Source organism: Heteronotia binoei, chromosome 15, assembly GCF_032191835.1.
Source record: "Heteronotia binoei isolate CCM8104 ecotype False Entrance Well chromosome 15, APGP_CSIRO_Hbin_v1, whole genome shotgun sequence".
Lineage (NCBI taxonomy): Eukaryota > Metazoa > Chordata > Lepidosauria > Squamata > Gekkonidae > Heteronotia > Heteronotia binoei.
In genome coordinates this window covers 22,007,930-22,032,803 of record NC_083237.1, presented here as the reverse complement: position 1 = coordinate 22,032,803, position 24,874 = coordinate 22,007,930, and the positions used below count along the sequence as shown (strand labels likewise).

Here is a 24,874-nt window from a genome sequence, read left to right as displayed (position 1 = left end):
AGGAGTTAATGGGGGTGTGGCAAAGCTCCTGGTGGCTGGCTGGCTGCCCGCTCTCCTAATCTAGAGATCATTATGCAGTTGCACCTACTATTCAAAGGACAAGGTAGGTTGGGGGGAGGAGGAGGGGCCATCAGAAAGGTTCAGGAGGTTTGCTCCTGTGAGCTCCAAGAGGGGATTGGATAAGCATATGGAGCAGAGGTCCATCAGTGGCTATTAGTCATAGCGTATTGTTGGGACTCTGTCTGGGGCAGTGATGCTCTGTATTCTTGGTGCTTGGGGGGGGGGGCACAGTGGGAAGGCTTCTAGTGTCCTGGCCCCACTAGTGGACCTCCTGATGGCACCTGGGGTTTTTTTGGCCACTGTGTGTTGGACTAGATGGGCCATTGGCCTGATCCAACATGGCTTCTCTTATGTTCTTATGTTCTCCTGCTGAATTCAAGGCCTACTTGTACTAGGGATGCCATGTACCTTCTATGGGTGGGAAATCTCCTGCTCCTAGCTCCCATCAATCACTGCTAGAGATGTGAAGGCCCGGAAAAAAACAAAGAAAAAAATTCAGAAAAAAAACACGTTTTTTCCCCGAAAAATTGAAAAGAAAAGAAAAAAATGACTATGGAATGTTTTTTTTTAACATAATGAATAAAATATTTTAAGACAAGGAGTTCAAATATTTTCCAAATCCTTTCTAAAAAATGTATGGTGTCAGATTATTCTAATTTCTGTGCACTGAGGACAAGCAAGTCCTAGGTCGTGCCCATTCATTGAAACTTAGTCCTACACTCCCTTCTATACACTTCCCCCCTCTTCAATTCTTTTTATGAGAATGAGTTTTTTATTTTTATTTAGTACCGTGGAGAGGAAATATGAATAATTGTTGCTTCTGGATTTTTAAAAATTGTTTTGTGGAGGTTTTTTTGTCTGTTCCACATAAACTAGTAAACAGTTCAGGAGATTGTTGCTCCATTTGTTACTATTACAAATAAATATTATCTAAAAAGTAAATTCTGTTTGTAATAATTGTTTGAATACACTATATTTTAATATGCTAGCTGCGATAATTTCATGCCAAGTAAAATTGTCCATAGTCATATTTTATGTTCCTAAAGTAATAGAATGACTTTCAATCTAGAAAAGAAAAAAGAAAAAGCACTAATGTTGCTTTTTTTTTCAATTTTTCCCAAAATTTCCAATTTTTTCCGGGAAAAAACCTGTTTTTTTTCCCCCAAGCTTCAAAATTTCCGGAAATTTTACATCTCTAATCACTGCTATGGTTGTGCTCCTGATGCCCCCCCCCACATCTGCCAGTTGCCACCCAATGGCTGGCAACCCTAACCTGTACAGAATATCTTTTTGCATTGCCTGATCAAAGAGGAAATACTTACACCACCTTCTGGATATAGGTAGCTGTGTAAGTTCCTCCGGACAGCTGTGCAACATGTCTAACAAGAGCATCAGGATTTCGGTTGTTCTGGAACTCGCCGAAGGTGAAGTGCTCCTGATAGTGGTTTGAATACTGGGCCAAGGCAAACTGAAACCAGTGGGAGAAAGAATTTACATCAATTGTCATAACTACAGGGTGTTTTTACAGTGCTGATTATTGACATTGTTTTCACGTATCTCATTAATTATGTTAATGTTATTAGGGCTGTGATCTCACACATACAAAATAACGTACTTTCAATCCACTTTCAAACTGGATTTTACTGTCTGAACTGGCAAAATCCAGTTGGAAAGTGCATTGAAAGTGGATTGAAAGTGCATTATTTTGTGTGTGTGATCACAACATATGTGATCCTTCTGAATATAGGAAGCTGGGTAAGTTCCCCTGGTCAGCTGCTCATCTTACCCAGGCATATTGGGCAAGTCTACTTCTATTGTATATTTTTGAATTAATGCATCCCGCTAGTCCTGGGGAGAGGCAAAGGGTAAGGTTCTGAAAGGGGTGGTGGTGAATTGAGATGCAGAAATGGCCCTTTGGCCATTCAGCTGGGACTTGGCCATAGGCAAAGAGAATGATAGCCACAGGCTTGCCTGAAGCTTCCTGCCACATTGATGCCTGTAGGCTTGCCAAGTCCATTGGGAAATTCCTAGATATTCTGGGGGTGGAGCCTCGAGAGAGTGGGGCTTGGAGAGCAAAGGGACCTCAGCAGGGATGTGATGCCACAGAGCGTGGACTCCAAAGTAGCCATTTCCTCCAGGAGAACTGACCTCTGCATTGAGGATCTCTGTATCGTGGCTCTTCAGGGCCCTTCTGAAGGTTGGCAGCTCTATCGGCTGGGTCTGAGTCGAGCAGCTATGCAGGGCTACCCAGGGGCAGTGCTGGTTTTTTTGCCATCCCAGGCTGCCCCCACACTTGCACCCCCCCAGAGGTCAGAGTGAGGCTGCGCCACCTCTTTCATTTGCCCAGCTCCCAGGCAGGTGAAAGGGGCAGCGGGGCTGCTGTGCCTCACTCCGATGACTCCCGTTTCAGGGAAGGCAGCTGGGAGCGAATCTGCACCACCTCCTTCGTCCACCCAGGTCCCAAGCAGACAAAAGAGGCAGCGCAACCTCGCTCTCAGCTGCCTCCCCTGCAAGAGGAGGCAGCCTCAGAGTGAGGCCACTCTCCTCTGAGTCCAGCTGGGAAGCTAGGCTTGGAGGAGAGCACACACTGGCGCGCAGTCCCGCTGCTCTCAGCTTCTAGGGTCTGCAACCTAGGAAGCAAGAGCAGCAGAGTGGTGGGAGGGGGTGCCTGAAGGTGCCCTGTAGGCGAGGGGGCGCCCAAGGCGGCCACCCACCTCACCTACTCCCACGTGCTGGCCATGGGCCTACCCACAATGTTGGGGCTCATCTCAGCTTGTTTCAGGACAGCAGGCCTCTAATAACTTTCCCATAAGTGAAAAGGTCAATCCTCTCTTGTCCTAAAAACCCATCCAACCAACCACTGAAAATTGCACTTAATTCCCCCACCCTCAGATTTCACAAGGCTCTGCCAATTTATTTCCAAGCCTGAAACACTAGAATGGATTTTTAAAAAACAAAACCACACCACCCTACAAAAACTATAAGTCAAAACCTAACATATATATTTTCTCCAGCAGAATATGCCCTGGACAAAATTATCTTTTAATTGTAAGCTCTCTTGAGCAGGACTCTGAAGAGACAGCATAGAAATATTCTGAATAAATAATCTGGACAAAAGATGTATTTCAGATTGGCTTTATCAAGATTTCAGGACTACAAAGTCTAGTACATTTTCCCCTCCCACCACTCCCTGGCTAGAGTTTTTGGATTAGTTTACTTAACAAAGCTAAAACATTGCCCCCTTTCGAACTGCCTTTGTATTTTGTTTTAGTAACTAATTGCTAATGGATTTTTCCTGTCATATCAGACAAACCCTTATTAGTAACCAGCTGCTAGTGGAACTTATTTATGTGTTCATACAAAGCCTCTTGCGTTGGGGTTAGTAAAGCATGGCTAAACAACTTTTGAGGGAAACTGCTTCTCCCCGCACACATTTTCAACCAATTTGTTGCACTTCTGAATTGCTGTGGTGTACTGTTTAAAATGTCCTTAGTGCTTCCTACACTGCTGCTTTTTTCACCCTGCTCTTTTTTGCAGTGCAATCTTCCTCTGACCTCTTTATAAAAAATATTCTAATGTGAACGCTACAGCTAGGCTTCCCAACCCTCCCGCCCTGGCGGGGGACCCCAGAATTTGCAGCCTCTTCCCCCACTCTCCAAAAATCTGGAAGTGGAGGGAGGGGGGAAACGGCGCCAAGGAGCGTGGCGAGCCGCAAGTCCGGGTCCTTCTGAGCCCATCTCGGAGGAGCAGCTAGGTGAAGCGGAGAACAATTCCCATAGGTAGCACTATTATACTACCCAGGTTTAATCCGCTGCATTCAGGGTTTCTAAATGGTTTCCCTTGCGTCCACCAATGCTTACATTGGTCTCTTTGCCTATCCAGAAAGTACCAGCCGACCAACCACGATTCAGCGTGCTGAAGGGAACGAGCAAGGCGCGCTGCTGATTGGAAGCAGAGTAAAGAGAGGTGGGTGGAAGAAAGAGTAGGCGAGCGACGATTGTTTAGATTAAGCTCCCGCCAGGGACCACAAGAGCAAAACAGATTGGTAGAGGAAGGGTGGAGGCGTGGTCTCTCCTGTGGAATGGGCGGGTAATCTCAGGCGCAAAGTGTCAGGATTGGGGGTGACGCGCGTATTGCTGCCCAGTGATTGGCCGCATCACTGCCGTGTCGTTAGAGCTGTTAGATGTGCGAGAAGGGAGTGAGATCTGTCATGGCGCGGGTGTCTGTGCTTGGAGTTTCAGTGCTGGAAAATCCGAGCCAACTCAGCCACCCGCTTCGTTTCCAGGTGCAGTTTGATTGCGGAGAGGCTTTGCCGCACAGTAAGTGGGGAGGGAGGCGCCGTCTCTTTCTTCTCACTTGGATGCCCAGGTAGGGGAAGGGCTTGGGCTCTACCCGTCAGACCAGCTGCCTCCCATCTCCACCGACTAAAGCAGGCAGAGTGTCTTCATATCTTGCCACGTGGAGAGGGGGGCGGAAGAGAGACTTGTGTGTTCCCATGAGAGGGGAATTGATCCGTGGGTATTGGGGGCTCTGGGGGGGCTATATTTTGAGGTAAAGGCACCAAATTTTTAGTATAGCATCTAGTGCCTCTCCCCAAAATACCCCCCAAGTTTCAAAACAATTGGACCAGGGGGTCCAATTCTATGAACCCTAAAAGATGGTGCCCCTAACCTTCATTATTTCCTATGGAAGAAAGGCATTTAAAAAGGTGTGCTGTCCCTTTAAATGTGAGGTTCAGAACTCCCTTGGAGTTCAATTATGCTTGTCACACCCTTGTTCCTTGCTCCACCCCAATGTCTCCTGGCTCCACCCCCAAAGTCTCCTGGCTCCACCCCCAAAGTTCCCAGATGTTTCTTGAATTGGACTTGGCAACCCTAGCTACAGCGCTGTATTGCTCAATGGAGTCAGGGCATCTCTATGATGCTGCTATAGCACAACTTCTCTCCTGTTTTCACACAAATAGAGCTTGGTGCATAAAAGGTGTTTCCATGACAGGGTACTTTGTATCCATAGTTAATTAATAACAAAATTTCTATACCACCTTTCCTTGTGATTCAAGGCAGCTTACAATTGTAGCTAAAACATTAGAACAGAATTCAAGTCTTTGTTGTTCTTAAAGGTGCCACTGGACTTAAACTTTGTTCTGCTGGCTTCAGATCAACATGGCTATCCCATTTGAATCTAAATTAAAAATATTTTCAGTGCAAAACCAAAAATAAAATAGCCAACCCTGAATCTCCCCCTTTAAAGGATGCCTGCCGTTGAACTCCCTCAGAAGTCCATGCAAACAAGCAGGCCTTGAGGAAGAAGAGGAGCTGACTTTTATATCCTGCCTTTCTCTACCTTAAGTAGTTTCACAGTAGCTTACAATCGCCTTCCTCTTTCCACAGCAGGCACCTTGTGAGATAGGTGGAGCTGAAAGAGTTCAGTGACTGACCCAAGATCACCCAGCTGGCTTCATGTGGAGGAGGAGGAGGAGTGAGGAATCAAACCCATTCTCCAGTTCAAAGTCTGCTGCTCTTAAAACACTAAACAAACGCTGGTTCCCAAAGATTTCCTGGAAGGCGACTCCCCTCACCTTTTCAGGGAACCCATTCCATAGAATCACAATGGAAAAGACCCAGGCTGACAAACAGGCCACTCTAAGTGATGGGATAGCCAACAGATGGCTGCCTGACAACCATACTTGGTGCAAAGGGACATATGGAAGGGGATGGTCCTTAAAATATTTGGGTCCTAGTTCACAAGGGACTTTAAAAGTCATAACCAGAATAATCTTGCTGTGCTCCTGACCATAAGCACAGAGCTTTTAAATCTACATCAGCTCTGAGGGTTCAGAGTTGGGAATTTTTGACCTCAGAAGCATAGAGCTAGGGGTGCTGCTATGCCCCAGCACAAGGAACCTTCTCCACATGACAGAGGCCCTTGAGCAGAAACAAGTCCATGGATCCCACGCATGATTGCTTCATCCCATAACCCACTTGACTTCTCCACCACAGCTTTACCTGTGTGTTGGAGCTGAGGAAGCGTTTCATGATTTCAGAAATGAATGTCTTCATCTGTCTGAAGTCCTCAGGTTGAATGCTTCCCGAGCCATCTATCAGAAGAGCGATGTCGTTGGCTTGTTTTGCACATTCTAGAGGACAAAATGCCTATTAGTGGTGGAAAGTGCTGTCCAGTTGCAGATTACTTATGATAAACCTGTAGGGTTTTGTGAGCAAGAGACCCCTAATTTCAGTTATATACGGACATCATAATCACCCGTTTGGTTGCCAGGGTGCCTGGAGATTCAACTCACACACATCTGCTGTGAAACATGGGTTTTATCTATCATTTTATAAGAGACTTATGTGAATACTAACAGCCTCAGCATTACAACAGCACTCTATATCTCTGGAAGAGTGCTAGCCAGAAGTACAGATGAGTTTCCAGCCACTCTGCGCGTGCACCATCTCGGCCGATGCAGTGGAAGAAGTCGCGCCACCAGGAACTGTCCGGGCAAGCAGTTTCCCGCCTTGACCATGAAAACCATGTTGGTAGGCTAACATCATCAGCGACCATCTTCCTGCAGTGCCAGACTCCATGACAGAGAAGCGAGAGGCTCACGTACTCAACAGCTGTTACATCTACATAAGGCAATCAAGCTTAGCTTAGGCGTGGATCCTGCCAGATCACCCAAGTCTTTGTCAAACGGAACTTCAGACAAAGGACTGTGCTAGCCAGAAGAGCAAGAAGAGGAAGACCAGTCTCCCCCAGAGCCAGAAGTTCTTTGTATAGATCGGGTGTCACCTTAGGTACCAATTTGGCTCTCTATTGTCATCTTTAGATAAGTTTGGATAGCTTGTTTAATCCCCTCCACGCTTGCTTTCACCCATGCCTTGCCCAAACTGCCACTTTGGAGTCTCCCCCTGTCCCATTATTACCTGGAGATCCATTCAGGTGACCAGAGTCAGATCTGCTCATTGGCTGGAGGTGGGCATCCAATCAGGTACCCAGAATAGACTAGATACTGCCCACCAACAAGCCAGCTCCTTTTTGGGAAGACCTTTTCCTTTCCAAAAATAATATAACCAGAGAGAAAGCCATGCTCACTCTCTCTCTGCCTGAGCAATATGTAACCGGATTGTTCCTCCCTCCCTACTCTAAGTAAGGAGCATCAGGCATGGCACTTCACAGTGCATGTCTATATCTTCTAGTTGTGACTGGACCCTAAGCCACCAGGATCAGGTCGTATACCCTGTCTATGTTTTTACCCTTGTGTTACCCCTCTATCAATTTCATATCTGTTTTCTTAGGCCTGCATGTATGTTGTATGATTTTATACCCTTGTATGTTTGCCCTTATTCCTTCAATAAAACACCCCATTGATTATTAGACTATCTTGCCTCGTTACTGGGAGGGTAACTCTCAAAGCAGACACCTTCTGTATAAACAGGTTTTTAGATCTCGCTAAAAGGCTGATTGCCCACCACTCCAAATTCCCCAAAAACATATTTTTAGGGCAATTTGCCTAACAGTTTTCAAAGCAAAAGACAAAAAGATAAGAGATGCCAGCCTCCAGGTGGACCCTGGAGACCCCCCAGAATTACAGCTCATCTCCAGATTACAGAGATCAGTTCCCCTGGAGAAAATGGATGCTTTGGAAGGTAGACTCTAAGGCATTGTCCCCTAGTGAGGTGTCCATCCTCCCTCAGGCTCTACCCCAAAACTCCAGGAGTTTCTCAACCTGGATTTTGCAACTTTACCCTTCCTATCCTCTGCCAGTGGCCAGGAAGAACCTGGCAACCCTACAAACCGAAGGGGTTTGCCATTGCCTACCTCTTCATAGCAACTCTGGACCACCATAGAGGTTTCCCATCAAAATACTAACCAAGGCCAACTCTATTTAGCTTCCGAGATCTGATGGGATCTAGCTAGCCTGGGCCATCCAGGTCAAGGAGAAATGCCCATGGCTGGGAGGAACCATGTGAACATAACAGTACATCTTTTTTTGGGGGGGGGGGGAGTGGTTCAAATATTTTATTAAGAAACATAAAAACAAATTGACAGAAAATAGAAAACAAATAAATAAAAGTAAACAAACATACAAACATATAAAGGAACATATGAATCATTTCTATTACATAAAACTTATTCCATCAACTCAATTCCCAACTGCTTTGCCCATTCATATATTGGTTTCCAAGTTTTTCTGGATTCTTCTAAGTTTCCTTCTCTCAATTTTGCAGCTAAAAAGTCCATTTCCACGGCTTCAAACAGCTTTTGCAAAAATTCTTCTCTATCGAGTAACAGTTGAGTTTTCCAATATTTAGCAAATAAGATTCTGGCTAAGGTCACTATATGAAGCAGAAGGTTTTTTTCTGTTTTAGAAATGGGTACCTTACATACATTCAGTAAATACAATTCTGGAGAATGAGGGATTTTTGTTTTTAACATTTTCTGACTCCATAAATATATTCGAGCCCAATATTTCTTAGCAAGCTCACACTGCCACCATATATGATATACAGATCCTTTAACCTTCCTACATTTCCAGCATTTGTTGGTGACATTTGGATAAACTTTAGAGAGTTTCTCTGGTGTAAGGTACCAACGATAAATCATCTTATACAGGTTTTCTTTAAAAAGTGAAGACTTAGTTAACTTCAAATTTTCCTTCAAAATTTTTCCTCATTCAGCCAATTCAATATTATATCCAAAATCTTGTAACCGCTTTATCCGAACTTCTTTGACCACTTCATCTTGCATCTTAGACTCCAAAAGCCAACTATAAATCTTAGAGATAAGTTTTCGATCTGTCTCACAAATTATAGAATCAAATTCATTCAGTTTTTTTGTAAAGCCCAATACTTTATCAAAATGAAATCTCGATTTAAGCTGTAATTTGATCCACCAATCTAATTTTGAGTTATCATCCAAGCTTAAGTTACCCTTATTGTCTAATAGAAATTCATAGGTGCTCTTCCCAGCCATATAAGTTTGGGTGGATCGAAGCTTCTAACGGAGAAAGCCAAATAGGAGTATATTTATATATTTGAGTTTTAATTTCCATCCAAATTTTGTATAATGACTTTCTTATCTCGTGCCTAAAAATATACTATTTTTCAAAGGAGCTTGATATCATATGTACGAGTGCCAACCCCTTATTAAGTCAGCACCTTCCAGTACCAAGAGCCTTTTGTTCTTTAACAATAACCAATCTCTTATCCAGGTCAAAGCACAAGCCTTATAATAAGTCTGCCAATCTGGAAGCGCAAAGCCCCCTCTCAGTTTAATATCCTGTAAAACTTTTAGCTTTATTCTAGGTCTTTTGTTCTGCCATATGAATTTTGTTACCATCTTATTTAGTTGTTGAAAGAAAGTCTTTGGCAGTACAATTGGGATCATCTGAAAAAGAAACAGAATTCTAGGCAAAATATTCATTTTGATCGAGGCAATTCTCCCTAATAATGAGATTTGCATGTCACACCATCTCTCAAGGTCTATTTTTATTTCCTTTAAAATGTTTTCGTAATTATCCCTCTGAAGAGTTTTCAAATCCGCTGTTAAATATATACCTAAATATTTTACTTTTTTCTCATAAGTAAACCCAGATTTCACTTCAAGCTCAGAAATTTGCTCTCTAGTCATATTATTAGTCAAAAAATTAGGTTTTTGGTAATTCACCTTAAGCACATCTTGATCTATGATGTGGGTAGTGGACTTTTCAATGCAAGTAGGCAGACAATGGCCTACTTGCAGAGCTCTACTTCCTATTGAAATCACTCTCTCCTGAATGCACTGGATTAGGATGGTGTGAAAAGCTCAAGAACCCCATTTGCGCACACACGGGAAGTATGAACGCAGTGAGACTTGCATAAGGGCACGACCCACTGGGAAGTTTGTGAGCAGGGCAAGAGTGTTGCCAACCTCCAGCTGAGGCCCAGAGTTCTGCAATTACAACTGATTTCCAGACTACAGAGATCACTTCAAGATGTGTACCGTCTACAAGGGGGTGGGGAAGACATATTTGAAAGTTGCGTGTTTGTGTTTCTAAGCTAGTCAGCATGTTCATCTGTTTGTAAAAAATGAAGTCTAAACAAGGCCCAAGGATCTTCCTTCATTTATCATGGTTCTGAAAGAAGACATTCACTGACCTTGAAGTTATTACCATTTTAGCCAGCAGGGCTTCTGCATTTTATTCAGCTGCATGCTGGAAATAATTTCTATTGGTGAAACTTCCACCATTGCATTGCTGCAACTCCCACATTGGGAAAAGAAGTTAATTTTTTACACTAGTGTTCAGTGGCGACGCTAAGGTGCCAGCACAAAGCCAGCGCCCCAGGTAAGGCTCCACCCCCACCCACTCCCATGCACGAGCCTGAGTGTGCGCACAAGCGCAGCAGCCCACCCAGTGAGGCTCTGCACCCCATCTGTGCTGGAAGAATAGACACGGACGCTTTGTAGCGTATTTCACACAACTCAGGCACACAGGTGCACACGAGCGGGTGGGAGGGAGGGCCAAAACTGCTGCCCTCTCCCAAGCCTGCACCCCAGGCAGTCACTGAATGCTGCCTTATGGACACGCCAGGCCTGCTAGTCTTTAAATTAGGGGAAAATCTGCCAGGAAAAAATGTATCACATGTCTATTTACATACAGTGCTAAGTATAACCAGTCCAAGATTTCCCCTCAAGACAGCCGAGCATAGGCTTCCTACATCCCACCCAAAAGGTTAGGCCGCTATGTTCCCCATATCCCAGGCCCCCTCTTCCAAGCCCATAGGTGGTCTGTGGCTTCTATTTCTTTCCTCCTTTGCATCCTGGTCTCACCTGGCAGAGTGTTGGGGAAGTGCTGGGTCTCCCTCAGGTTCTGGTCCAGGAGAAAGCAATAGCTTTTGAGATACGTGTTTTGCCCACAGGTCTGATGCACAGTGGGACCACAGGCCTGTAGAAGCAGGGGTGGTGATTAGCAACAGATAGGGGTGATGATGATGATGATGATATTGGAATTATATCCTGCCCTCCATTCCGAATTTCAGAGTCTCAGAGCGGCTCACAATCTCCTTTATCTTCCTCCCCCACAACAGACATCCTGTGAGATGGGTGGGGCTGAGAGGGCTCTCACAGCAGCTGCCCTTTCAAGGACAACCTCTACCAGAGCTATGGCTGACCCAAGGCCATTCCAGCTGGTGCAGGTGGAGGAGTGGGGAATCAAACCCAGTTCTCCCAGATAAGAGTCCTAGGGTTCCCAATCCCCCCGCTTTAGCGGGAGACTTCTGGGTTCCCAGCTTAATCTCCCGGTCTTCAAAAATTGAGAAGCGGGGGGGTGGGGGGGTGGGGGGGGAGAACATACCTATAGAGCTCCTGTTGTAGAGCTCCTGAGCAGTTTGTAAAATCCCTGTCCCTTTAAGGCTGGGCAGGAAGGAGGAAACAGGAAGGGCTTCGGAGAACGGCCCCTCCCTTCTTTGCTTTCGTTTTCACAGCAGGCACAGTTCTCCGGAAGAAGACCAAGTAAGTATTTGTGTGTGTGTGTGTGTGTGTGAGAGAGAGGGAGGGGCATTCCCTGGTATGGAGGCCCTCCCCCCTCCCTTTAGAAAGCGTGGGGGGGGGGAGGGAAATGTCTACTGGGCACTCTATTATTCCCTATGGAGAATGATTCCCATAGGGAATAATAGGGAATTGATCCGTGGGTATTGGGGGCTCTGGGGGGGCTATTTTTTGAGGTAGAGGCACCAGATTTTTAGTATAGCATCTAGTGCCTCTCCCCAAAATACCCCCCAAGTTTCAAAACGATTGGACCAGAGGGTCCAATTCTATGAGCCCCAAAAGATGGTGCCCCTATCCTTAATTATTTCCTATGGAAGAAAGGCATTTAAAAAGGTGAGCTGTCCCTTTAAATGTGATGGCCAGAACTCCCTTGGAGTTCAATTATGCTTGTCACACCCTTGTTCCTGGCTCCACCCCCAGTGTCTCCTGGCTCCACCCCCAAAGTCTCCTGGCTCCGCCCCCAAAGTCCCCAGATTTTTCTTTAATTGGACTTGGCAACCCTAAAGAGTCCGCACACTTAACCACTACACCAAACTGGCACTCAATTGCCCACCAATTGCTGCATAGGTGCATTTTGATCCGCAGCTCCCTGCAATTTCCCTTGCAGCTACTGGATCTTGTTTTTTTGAGGGAAATTGGAGGGAACTGTGGATCAAAATGCACCTGTGGGGAACTGATCACTTGAGCCAGCAAAAGCAGAAGCCCAGGGGCGGAGCAACTGCTAGTGAGGAATCTTTTCTTGTTCTCTCTGCTCTGAAATTCTTATCCGCTACTCCCCGCCCACTAATTATTCAGGTAAATCCTGACATCCAGGGCTTTTTGTAGAAAAAGCCCAGCAGGAACATATTTGCATATTAGGCCACATCCCCTGGCACCAAGGCAGCTGGAACTGCGTTCCTGTGCGTTCATGCTTTAAAAAAAAAAAACCTTGCTGACATCTGTTGCTCAAAGATAGGATAAGCATTCCTTAGGAGTCAGGAAGAGAGATGGGGTCCTGATGGGAAAGAGTCCATTGGGGAGATATTCACACTGTTCAGGGCCTAAAAGGAAAATTCCAATTCCACTGGCTTTTAATGTTGGGTGCTAATTATGTTCCAGTTGCAAAAGCATTTCACTGGCATTATAGCCAAAGTTTGATCTCTTCATCATCTCCTTCCTTCCTATCCTTTCTATCCAGGGGCTTACTGGGTGGTTGGGGGCCCTCACAAGTGATAGGCTAATGTCACTTCCTGTCGGCACCAAATATGACATCTGTACACCACACAAACATAGAGTTTTGCCCAAATTCCAGAGCATCCCCAATGACATCACTTCCAGGCACGTGGAGAATGATGTCAGCACACTGGGATGCTGTTGACAGCCCTCCTCCCCCAGTCTTGGTGCCATTTCCCCCTGCCAGCCATCTGAGTGGCAGTGGGGAGTGCCTGCTGTGGGGGTGCGAATTCTCTGCCCCAGTGGGCCGGACAACCCTATCCTTTCCTTCCCTCCCATAAGTGACAAGGTTGCCCTGAAGGCTTCACTAAGGTTGCCAGCCCCCAGGCTCCTGCTTTTACAACTACTCTCCAGCTGGCAGAGATCGGCTCTCCTGGAGAAAATGGTTGCTTTGAGGGGTGGACTCTATGGCACTGTACCATGCTGAAACCCCTCCCCTCCCCAAACCCTGCCCTCTCCTGGATTCACCCCCAAAGTCTCCAGGTATTTTCCAACGCAGACCTGACAACCCTAGGTTTGTCCCACTGGCTCCTGCCACAGCCCTGACTCTACCAATTCAAGATCAGGCTACACAGAATTAACAGTACCTCTTCTTATGCTTACCAAAACCCTGGATTCCCAGGCAGACAGGGACAAACCAAGTGACATGTTCACAGCATCGCTGGGATCTGAAAGGAGCAAGAAAACATATTCTGCTGAATGCAATATGTATTCATTTGTTTACAGCCCATCTTTCCTGTTGAGATTCAAGATGATACAATTGAAAACAATGCAATCAGAGAAGTCTAATGTATATAGTCAGAATTAGAGAGCAGTGCACTATGAACAATATGCTATATAAAATAAAATATTGTAATAACAAGAAAATATTTAATAAAAGCAACCCAAAATAGTGATGTTAAAGTTTGGTTTTATGCTTTTTTATGTAATCTATTTTATTAATGGTTCTAAGCCACTTAGAGCTCCATATGAAAGAAAGGTGGCCAATAACTATTTTAAATTAATAATTAAAATAAAATAATGCACACATCAACCAATGAAACAAACAAGATAACAAAATGAGACAAGCCATGCAGCTACGTAATGAATACAAAACAGAGCTTTTTTGTAGCAGGAACTCCTTTGCATATTAGGCCACACACCCCTGATGTAGCGAATCCTCCAAGGGTTTACAGGGCTTTTCTTACAGGGACTACTGCAAGCTCCAGGAGGACTGGCTACATCAAGGAGGTGTGGCCTAATATGTAAAGGAGTTCCTGCTACAAAAAAAGCCCTGAATACAATGAACAAATACAGTGAAAACTCCCTCAGATGTCACACACATTGTTTATTGGAATTATAGTTTATTGGAATTATCCCTTTATTTTATATTCTAAAAGCATTTGGACTTGGAGGATGTCAAGCCACTGCACTGTGCATCAACAGCCAATTCTTGCTTTTTCATACAGGCTCTCAGGAAGGATCCATTGGTACCCTGGATAAAAGCTGTGAAACCCAGCTCCTTTCCTCTGCTTGCAGCTTCCCAAGCAAGCAGATCTCAAATTGCAGTATACTTACGTTGTACAGGGACTTCTTGGCAACTGCCCAACTTACTTGGCATCTGCTGACATTTATAGATTTTACCCATTTCATTCACATTCCCTCTCTGGAGTGGGGCACCAACAAGCAACCTACAAGAGTGAGAATACATAACATCTGGCTTTTTTGTAGAAGAAGCCCAGCAGGAACTCATTTGCATATTAGGCCATGCCCCCAATGTCATAGTTCTTCCACACAGGGCTTTTTGTAGAAAAAGCCCAGTGGGAACTAATTTGCATACTAGGCCACACCCCCTGATGCCAAGCCAGCTGGAACTGTGTTCCTGCTCAAAAAAAGCCCTGCATGACATGAATGTCAAAGGTGTCTCCTGTGATGGCATAAGGCAGGAACCCCCAACTTTTTGAGCCTGTGAGCATCTTTGGAATTCTGACACAGCATGGAGGCCCCAGCCACAAAATGGCTGCTGAAACAGATGGAGCCAGCTATACAACGGCTGCTGCAGCTTACCTTCATTCACACTGGGACGATGCGTGCTGTGGTGGTAGCTGCTGCCAAAGCAATATTTTTTTTAAAATCTCCACAGCCAATCAAATCTCCAATGGCCCATCAGAAGCCTTACTGAGCAAAAACTCCTCCTGGCCCTGCCCACTTTCTAAAAACATTTGGTAGGCCTCAGGAAAGATGTTGGTGGTCTCCATGGTACCCACCATGGCCCTTGGCATAAGGTGAAGGGATAATAAGAGCCAAATGATCCCACATGAGGATCACTAGAATAGCTCCAGGTACACTTACCCTCCATCAGCTCCTCTTCCAAACTGCACTACAGTTTGCCCAAAACCTTCTGCTGCTTCCTGGAAGACAATCGGACGTTCTGTATCTATGCTGAATCCATGGCAGGCCATCAGCACTGCAGGGGATAAATCACTAGTTCAGGTTTCTTACACAACAAAAGGGAAGCGACCTCAGAGAGGATGGAAGTTCGGCAGCCCATGGGTCTAATTCACAGGTTACATCCTAGATTATAGAGTTGCAAGTTTGTTCCCTTTAAACTGGGGGAGACTTGTGAGCAAAAATTCTGCTTTGGGAGCTACTGGCATTAAAGTTGTGAGCTACTGCATAAATTAGTGTGCTCAAGAGCCATCCTTCCTGAGCAGGCTGACCTAAGACAAAAAAGTATGAGCCAGAGGCTAAAAAACTGTGAGCTAGCTCACATGAACTCAGTTTAGAGGAACACTAGTTGTCACCCTCCAAGTGGGGCCTGGAGATCTCCCAGACTTATGATTGATATCCAGGCTACAGAGATCAGTTTCTTTGGAGAAAACTACTGCTTTGGAGAGTGGACTCTAGGGCATTCCATCCCGCGGAGGTCCCTCCCCTCTTAAAATCCTGCTTTCCCCAGGTTCTACCTCCTTAATTTTGCAGGAATTTCCCAGCCCACAGCTGACAATCCAATATCAGGCTGGGGGTCAGGATGCAAAATTGAGGCTCAGCAGGACACTCCAGCATGGAAGGGACCTGAATAGTGGAGACTGGGAGTATCTGATACTCTGAGGGATCCTCCTCTCACTCTCTGAAACCAGAGGCAGACGGGGAAATTAAAATGTCCCAGGAGCAAGCCAAGCAGGGTAACTTCTACAAGTGGTGCAAGCCATCCCATTGGCTGAGAGCTAGCCACCAGTAGCCTATGATTGCCAGCCTCCAGGTGGTGGAAGAAGATCTCCTGGGACTACAACTGATCTCCAGGCAACAGTAATCAGCTCCCCTGGAGAAAATGGCAACTTTGGAAAGTGGATGCTTTGACATTGTATCTCATTGAAGTCCCTCTCCTCCCCAAATCCTGCCCTCCTCAGGCTCCACACCCCAGATCTCCAGATAATTCCCAACTTGGAGCTGGCAATGGGTAGCTTTGAACACCCCAGTCTAAAGAGTCCATCAACCACATCTGGCACTAGGAGAGAGGTTGTGTGACTCAGTGTTGGAGCATATGGTTTGCAGACAGAAGGTCACAGGATCCATCCCTGACATCACTAGTCAGAACTTGAAGGACCAGACAATATACCTACCTAGTGAAAGACCTTTACCTGAAACTCTGGAGAGCCACTGACAGTCAGTGTACACTGTATTGACCTTGATAGGCCAAGGGTCTGATTCAGTATAAGGCAGATGCATGTTGTGACTTCAGTTAGCTCTGCAGATCTGCCATCTTTTGCAGCGGAGAAAATGTGAAAGCCCATACATTGCTATTGTGATTGTCATGTCCAATGTGATTGTTTGAATGCATCATGGCCTCCCATGGGATATGTATAACAGCAGAACTTTCCCTGCCATTTTTGTGCCTTTTTCCAAAGTTTTATTCATTTGTTTGCTTATAATATGATGCCCAAATCATAGGAATTTAAATCTGCTGCATGAAACACACAAACCTGGAAGAAGCTGAAGACAATTGATTCAACTAGGCTTTTGAATGTCACAGTAGCCCTTAAAATGGCACCGACTGCTTTTCCTAGGAAGATGGGTCATTTTGGATATATTTCTCTTAATAAATAATAATTGTGTGCCATCAAGTCTGACTCAGGGTGACCCCAGGGCCATGGGGCAGAGGTGGTTTGCCACTGCCTTCCTCTGCATATGCTGCCATGGACTTCCTTGGTGGTTTACCGTCAAAGTATTAACCATGACCAATGCTGCTTAGCTTCCAGGTTCTTATGAGACTGAGTTATTCAGGCTGTTTCTCAAACTCCACACACACACTGCCTATTTTCCCTCTCTCTCAGCTTTCTGACAGCTCCTCTCCTGCTCGCTATAGTGAAGGTTTTAATGAGGAGAAAATGGATAAGAGACATTCAACGTTATCAGTATCCTTACTGGTACCCTTACTTTATCACTCCAGTACAGGAACAGTCATCTAGCTTAAGTGACAAATATCAGTTCAGCAACCCCCACAATGCCCATTTAGGCTTTCCATGCCATGCACATGACAAGATTGGCCAATTTAAGGAAAAGCAACTCAACACAGAAATCCATGAGTAAAGATGGGCATGTGGTGTCTGCAAAGAGATGGACTTCCTTTTCATCCCACCCACTTTTTCTGCCATCCATCTTCCTGCCTTCAAACTGTGTGGCCGGAAGCATTTCATCCTTCGCGCAGCCTTAGTCATTTCCCCTCCTGCTGTTACTCCTTCTTTGGCTGCTGAGGAACTCCCTCCTCTGTATTTCACAGTTTGCCCTCAGAGAAATGGTAGGAAGGAAGTCAAGAAGTCACACATACTCGCTGTGGGTTTGACACTGATGGTGGCTAGATGGACAGACACATAAACTGAGGCCTAGCCAGCTTATGCAGAGCAGACCTGGCTGTTATTTCCTGAACTGCATTGTGGGTAGTGGATCCTGTGAGCATCCCAAATCCTTTTTTGCATTCTGTTATCTTTTGCATCATCCTGGTTCCTTGGGAATACCAAGCTTATTTCCAGTTGTAACTCTGGGAGAACTCCAGGCCACATTTGAAGGTTGGCAACCTTACAACATGAGCAGCTTGGGCCCAACCTCTTCAAACAGAATCCCCCTCTTGCCTCTGAACTCTCACCCCAGCAACTAGGGTTGTCAGATTCTTACAACTTCATATAACTGGAGTTCGGCGTACTAGAGAGTAATAAGAATGGAAAGACTAATTCTATCAATCAGTTAAAGAACTCTAATTCATTGATCATCTGCCTGTTAACCAGTTAATTGAATTTAAATGTATGTGCATGTTACCAAAGCCTCAGTATCAATGCCATTTTTAGACATTGAAGGAAATGTGATACTTTATAATCCAGTAAACAAAACGTACTACAATTCTAGAAATGAAAATCTTCTTGTGTGTATTTTTCATTCCCCATCATAGTAGCACAATGGAAGAGAAACAGCTATGGGGGGAAAAAGGTGTGCCTTTAACTCACAGCTGGTCCCACTAATTAATCAACAAAGCACATTAGTGACTGGTTAATCTGGCAAGAAAAGTTTGCAGTTTTAATTTTGCAGCAAAATAAATAAAATAAAAATTGCCTATCATAGTGCATTTGGAATGAATATTGTTTCTTGTTAAGCTTTTAGAGGATTTTCCCCCGTGTCTTCTAAACACTTCTGCTTCGTGTTGTGAGAAGCTTTCTTGTGGTTCTTTTCTCAAAAGCAGAATTTCCCGATATCTTAATTCTAGACGGGTAACTGTGCTGTGTCACAGCAAAATAAATTGGGAGGCCAGTGGCACCTTAAAGACTAAATTTTTATTCCACCCTAAACATTTGTGAGTCAGAGCTTACTTAGTATGACTCATTAAAGTTTGTGTAAAGTGCCATGAAGTCACAGTTGACTAATGGTGACCCCCACAGGGTTTTCAAAGCCAGAGGAAAGTTCAGAGACAACCCCCTGGACTTCACTTCCCTTCCTTTTCTTAATTGAATTTATACCTTGCCCTATCCCACAAGTGAGCTCGTTGGTGGTTTCCTGTCCCATCCAAATTCCTTGGTGGTCTCCCATCCAAATACTGATTAGAAGAAAACGACTGAAGAAGACTGCAGATTTATACCCTGCCCTTCGCTCTGAATCAGAGACTCAGAGCAGCTTTAAAAAAGGTAAAGGTAGTCCCCTGTGCAGGCACCAGTCGTTTTCGACTCTGGGGTGACGCTGCTTTCACAGCGTTTTCAAGGCAGACTTTTTACAGGGTGGTTTGCCAAGAGCGGCTTACAATCTCCTATATCTTCTCCTCCCACAACAGACATCATGCAGGGTCGGATTGGGGGGGGGGCAGAGGGGGGTGCTTGCCCCGGGTGCTGATGGAGGGGAGGGCACCAAATTGGGTATGGAGTCCATTGTATTCCATTAGAGTGTAAGATAGAATGGCCCATAAGGGGGAGTCATTTTTTTAATTTTGCCCCCTCTCAGAAAACATGTAGATCTGGTCCTGACATCCTGTGATGTGGGTGGGGCTGAGAGGCTCTTTCAGCAGCTGCCCTTTCAAGGACAGCTCTGTAAGAGCTATGGCTAACCCAAGGCCATTCTAGCAGATGTAAGTGGACGAGTGGGGATTCAAACCTGGTTCTCCCAGATAAGAGTCCGCACACTTAACCACTACACCAAACTGAATTAGGGCTGACTTTGCTTTGATACTGGGATATGATAAGACAGGAACAGTGTGGGATGTCCAGATCAGGACCATTAAAAGCTAGACTGAAAAAAATGTTGATACTTACTAAGGTGCCACCAGACTCCTGTTCATTATACTTAAGTGGCAGTTTGTGAGGAGGGAGGACTCAAGTCTTCCCCCTATATCCTATTCCAAATTAGCTCTGTGAAGGGAAACACATACAGCTGTAGTACCTGTATGGTTCTAGGGTTACCAATCCCCAGTTGGGGGCAGGGGATTCTCCCAGTTTGGAGGCCCTCTCCCTGCTTCAGCGTAATCAGAAAGCAGGCAGGGGGGAGGGAAATGTCTGTTGGCACTGCAGGATACCCTATGGAGACTGATTCCCATAGGGTATAATGGAGAGTAGTTTTGCGGGTATCTGGGGGGGGCTGTTTTTTGAGATAGAGGCACCAAATTTGCAGCATAGCATCAGGTACCTCTCTTCAAAACACCCTCCAAGTTTCAAAAAGATTGGACCAGGGGGTCCAATTTTATTAGCCCCCAAAGAAGGTGCTCCTATCCTTCATAATTTTCAATGGAAGGGAAGGCATTTAAAAGGTACACAGTCCCTTTAAATGTGATGGCCAGAACTCCCTTGGGAGTTCAATTATGCTTGTCACAACCTTGCTCCTGGCTCCACCCTCAAAGTCTGGCTCTACCCCCAAAGTCCTCAGATATTTCTTGAATTGGACCTGGCAAGCCTAAATGGTTCCTCTATAGTAACTCCACAACAAATGAATGAGAAAACTGTTCAGAGGAAGGTGAATCTGTTCTCTCCTGGCACTTGGGCCCAGATACGAATCCTCCCACCCACCATGGCTACTTTTAAGCCTAAAAATATTTCAGATGGGGTGGAAGTGAACTAAAATTTCTTAGTGGCCCTATCTTGCTGGCCCTTACCTAAATGGCCCAGGCTAGCCTGCTCTTGTCAGCTCTTGTCAGCTAAGCAGGGTTAGCCCTAGTCAGTACTTCATTGGGAGACCCCCAAGGAAGTCCACTGTTGCTACTCAGAGGCAGACAATGGCAAATCACCTGTGTTCATCACCTACCTTAAAAATCTGCAAGGTCACCATAAATTGGCGGCACTTTCCTCCACCACTATCTCACTGAAGGGGCTTGAAGCAGAAGAATGGAGGTACCATTTCAGGCTTTCTTACCAGAATTACTTTGTTCCAACCCATATCAGCTCACTTTTACCCCTGTCTTCAGGTGACCTACTAAGAGATCTCCTTCATCCCATCTAGCTCAGCTTTTGGTGTCCTCTAGACCAGCATTGTCCTCTAAATCAGGGAGAGCACTTACCAGCAGCTGAGAAACAGATGAGCAGGGGCAGGGCATCCATCATTGCTAGGCTTGGGAGGCTGGCTGAATGGGCCGCTTATTTCCAGAAGAAGTGGCAGCTTAAGCCATGACAGTGGATATGGATGTTGTCAAGTGAAGCAAGCGAGAGTCATTTGCAAAACTGAGGGATAGGAAAGGGAAGAAGCAAAAAGGGAAGTTGAGTCAGAGACAGAGGAAGGTGGGATGCACAATTGTGACCGCAGGAGAGGAGGTGGCAGATAAATTAATATTCCTTCAAAGCCTCAGACCCAGAAGTAGAACAAATATTCCCTCTATTGTGTTCCTTTCACTTTGCAAATTCAGGAAGTGCTTTATGGATCTTTTAAAAATGTAAGCATATGCATATACATTTATTTACTTATTCATTTACTTCCTTTATAGTCCCCCCTTCCTCACTGCAATGCATTTGTGGATAATGTTTGTAATAACAATGCAATAAGCATAGTGTAATGCAATTAAAATATAATACAATGCAGTGTAGAAGAGATAATAAAGGATGCCAAGAACTGCCTAAAAAATTTCACAGGTGTTACTGCAGCCCTATTTATAGCTCTTAGTGAGCTAAAACTATATCTTCATGAAAAAATGTGCATCTGTGCGTGTAAATCACAAAATCTGCTGAGCCCTTTTGTCTTCAGATGTGCACAGTCCTCTGCTCAAAAGTCTGGTCTCTAATCTTCAAGCTGGATTGAGAAAAAATTTTCTTGTAATTTTTCTGTAATGTCTGAAGAGTATATGAGTCTGGAAAAGTTCAGTAAATATGAACAAATGAATCTCACAGGTTGAGAAAGATCCATCCAAACAATATGAACTGTGTGGATTGAAAACTTTTCCTCTGCTATTTTCCTGTAAAGTCCGAAGAGCATGTGATCCTGAAAATGTTTTGTAACTATGAGCAGAAGACCCCCTCCATCCAAACCAGCATTCTGTTTCTCACAGAGGTCAAATAAATTGTTTTGGGGACACCCACAAGTAGGGCATGACTGGAAGAGAGAAGATATTGAATTTATACCCTGCCCTTCATTTGGAGTCTCAGAGTGGTTTACAGTCTCCTTTCCCTTCCTCTCCCTACAACATACACCCTGTGAGATAGTTGGGGCTGAGAGAGCTCTGACTGAGAACTGCTCTTGAGAGAACAGCTTTGAGAGAACTTTTGACTCACCCAAGGTCACACCAGCAGCTGCAGGTGGAGGAGTGGGGAATCAAACCTGCAGATTAGAACCTGCACTCTTAGCCACTACGCCAAACTGATTAGGACTGACTTTGCCTCGCTTCTGAGTTCTGAGAAGATTAGGATAGCATGGGACATCCAGGTCAGGGGACCATGAAAGTTAAAGCTGAAAAAGATGTTGGTGTTTTCTAAGGTGCCACCGGACTCCTGTTCATTATACTTATTATGGCAACCATGACATATACTGGTAGCTATCATTACTGTTGATGGACCCATCCATGACTAATATATCCAGTTTCCTTTTTAGAGCCTGGGGCCCTCACCACTTCTGGAGCAGTTAATTCCATAAGACAGTGACATAGATGTACAAAGAAGCCCTTTCCCCCTTTGTCCTGAATCTCCTGCCCCCTGGATCCTGAATTCAAGATAAGTTTTCTCAATACACTTTTCATTTCAGAGGAAGCTGAGGTTCCTTGGAATACTGAGCTCTGTACTCAGCATCCATCATTGAGCTGTATTTGCATTCATTTAAGAGGCAAGATCTGGGAGATGAGGTGATGGCTGATGAGGAGGTGGGCTGTGCGCTTTGTTTCTCAACTTTTCATTCTGTGCTACAGGAGAAGATGGGAAATGGCCAGAAGTGTTGCAAGCAGCTCAAAAGAGAGGGCTTTTTTTTGTAGAAGGAATTCCTTTGCATATTAGGCCACAAACCCCTGATGTAGCCAATCCTCCAAGAGCTTACAGGGTTCTTAGTACAGGGTCCACTGTAAGTTCCAGGAGGATTGGCTACATCAGGGGGTGTGGCCTAATATATAAAGGAATTCCTGATATTTTTTTTTTAAAAAAACCCTTTTTCCAGCACTGACTGACCAAAGTTTTCACTCCCTCAAGTCTTTCTCCTTGTTTTCTCTTCCCTTCCGGCTCTCTAAAGAGCTGTGCTCTCAAATTGTACACCGATTCCTGGGACTGTCGTGAAGAAGGGAAGTGTGGGGAGGGGGGGGGAGATATATACCTACCTCCCAACATTTCTTGGATGAATATAGGAATTCACTTCTATGCTAGTAACATCTTCATTCTCAGATGAAAAATCATCTCCCCCCCCACCCTTGGCTGCATGTTGTGTAAGATCTTGCTTGCTGTAAAACATTCTGTGAGTGCAATAGATGCCCTTAGTCCCCTGTTTCAGACTCCCAAATAATAGTAATTTTCAGAGTGGTGGAATCATATGAACCTCTGTGCTACTTTATGAAAGACTGGGCTCTGTCTCCCCCCCCCCCCACCGCAACCCCTCTGTCCTCTGCCCTGCCGGTAGCCATGACAACATTGTTTTACTTATCTCATTTGTTTATTTATTTATTTATTTTATATCCCGCCCTTCCTGCCAAGGCAGGCTCAGGGCAGCTCACAACATAAAATCATAACAATTAAAACAATTATATTATAAAATCACGAATTCTACAGTTTAAAACAATTCAAATAGGTTTGGTGTTAATCTCATCAGATGTTGTATATTTCCGGTGGTGATGGCATTTCTCCAGATTCCTACGATGTAGGCTGCACGCCAATTAAAAGCCAGCCAGAAAAGAGCAGTCTTGCAGGCATTGCGGAAATGAGCAAGGTCCCGCAAGGCCTCCACCTCCTCTGGCAGTTGGTTCCACCAGTGAGAGGGCTGCAATTTGGCTCTGATTATTTGATTACAAGGCAGGCATTAGCCCACATTGCCCTTGGGTTCTACAGTGCCAAAAGACACCTTTCCTAGTGCCTGCCAAGTGTTTTTAGAAAGTGGGTGGGGCCAGGCAGGGCTTTTGCCTATCAAAGCTTCTGATGGGCCACTGGTAGGGTTGCCAGGTCCTTACCTGGTGCCAGTGGAGGGTGGGAAGGAGCTCTCTGGGAGTGTGTGGGGTGGGGTGATGACATCACACAGAAGTGACGTCTTCATGTTGGGGACGTCCTGCAGGCTTGTGGCTGCTGGAGGCTCCCCCACTCCCACCAGGGAGATTTGATTGACTGCAGATTTAAAAAAACAACAACATTGCTTTGGGCTGGCAACAGCTGCTGCCACAGCACATGGATCTTCACTGGGTGGGTTACTGAAGGTAAGTTGTGGCAGCCCATCTGTGTTTGATTCCATCTCCTGTGGCATTCAGATTATGGCAGCCAATTTGTAGCTATGCCCATCTGCACTGCACTGTCAGAATTCCAAGGTACCTGCAGGCTCAAAAGGTTTGATGACCCCTGCAGTAGTGCTTAATATGTAAAAATGTGTGTCTCACCAAAGTCTTGTGGCGAAGCAGGAAAAAACCCCGCTGCTTCCCAACACCAACCAAGCCAGGGCAAACAACTCTTGAACAATGTTCCCTCTAAGCCTCAGAGTCTTATGAGCAAAAATTCTTCTTTGTGAGCTACTGGCATTAAAGTTGTGAGCCACTGCATAAATTATTGTGCTCTGGGGCCATTTTTCCTGAGCTAAGACAAAAATGTGTGAGCTGGAGACTAAAAATCTTAGCATAAAGGGAACACTGCTCTTGAGTGACCTCTGTCACCGAGACCACCTTTCTGTCTCTAATGATTCTGCTGACTGCCTTGGAAGAAGGGGAAAGTTTGCATCTTAGTGTATTCATCAAAGGGTGTGAGAAGGTGTTTGCCTCACTAGTTGAGTATGCATGTATGATTATGCGGCCTAATGTTTCTTCAGAACTTTGTGGACAGTACATGAATGATGAGAAAAAGGGAAGTGGGGTGATCTCTTTTCAAACTCTGTTCTGGCTGTGGACGATTTACCACCACTATAGCTGCATACAGGATTTGCTAACAATATGGCACGTTCAGTATGGCAATGACACTGATTGAATGTTGTAAATGGA

The 24,874-nt window shown here is 45.1% G+C and overlaps 1 protein-coding gene across 1 annotated transcript in view; it reads right to left on the bottom strand.

Annotated features, from left to right (window-relative positions):
* ITGAM (integrin subunit alpha M) overlaps positions 1-20,840 on the bottom strand; it is a 50,272-nt gene extending 29,432 nt beyond the window's left edge. The window contains exons 1-7 of the mRNA XM_060254974.1: positions 20,801-20,840; positions 15,130-15,244; positions 14,356-14,468; positions 13,402-13,466; positions 10,870-10,984; positions 6,066-6,196; positions 1,383-1,528 (exon numbers count right to left, since the gene is read on the bottom strand). Of these exons, the coding sequence (XP_060110957.1) occupies positions 1,383-1,528; positions 6,066-6,196; positions 10,870-10,984; positions 13,402-13,466; positions 14,356-14,468; positions 15,130-15,244; positions 20,801-20,840 (725 nt within the window). The remainder of the gene's footprint in view (positions 1-1,382; positions 1,529-6,065; positions 6,197-10,869; positions 10,985-13,401; positions 13,467-14,355; positions 14,469-15,129; positions 15,245-20,800) is intronic.
* Positions 20,841-24,874: the final 4,034 nt, after the last annotated feature.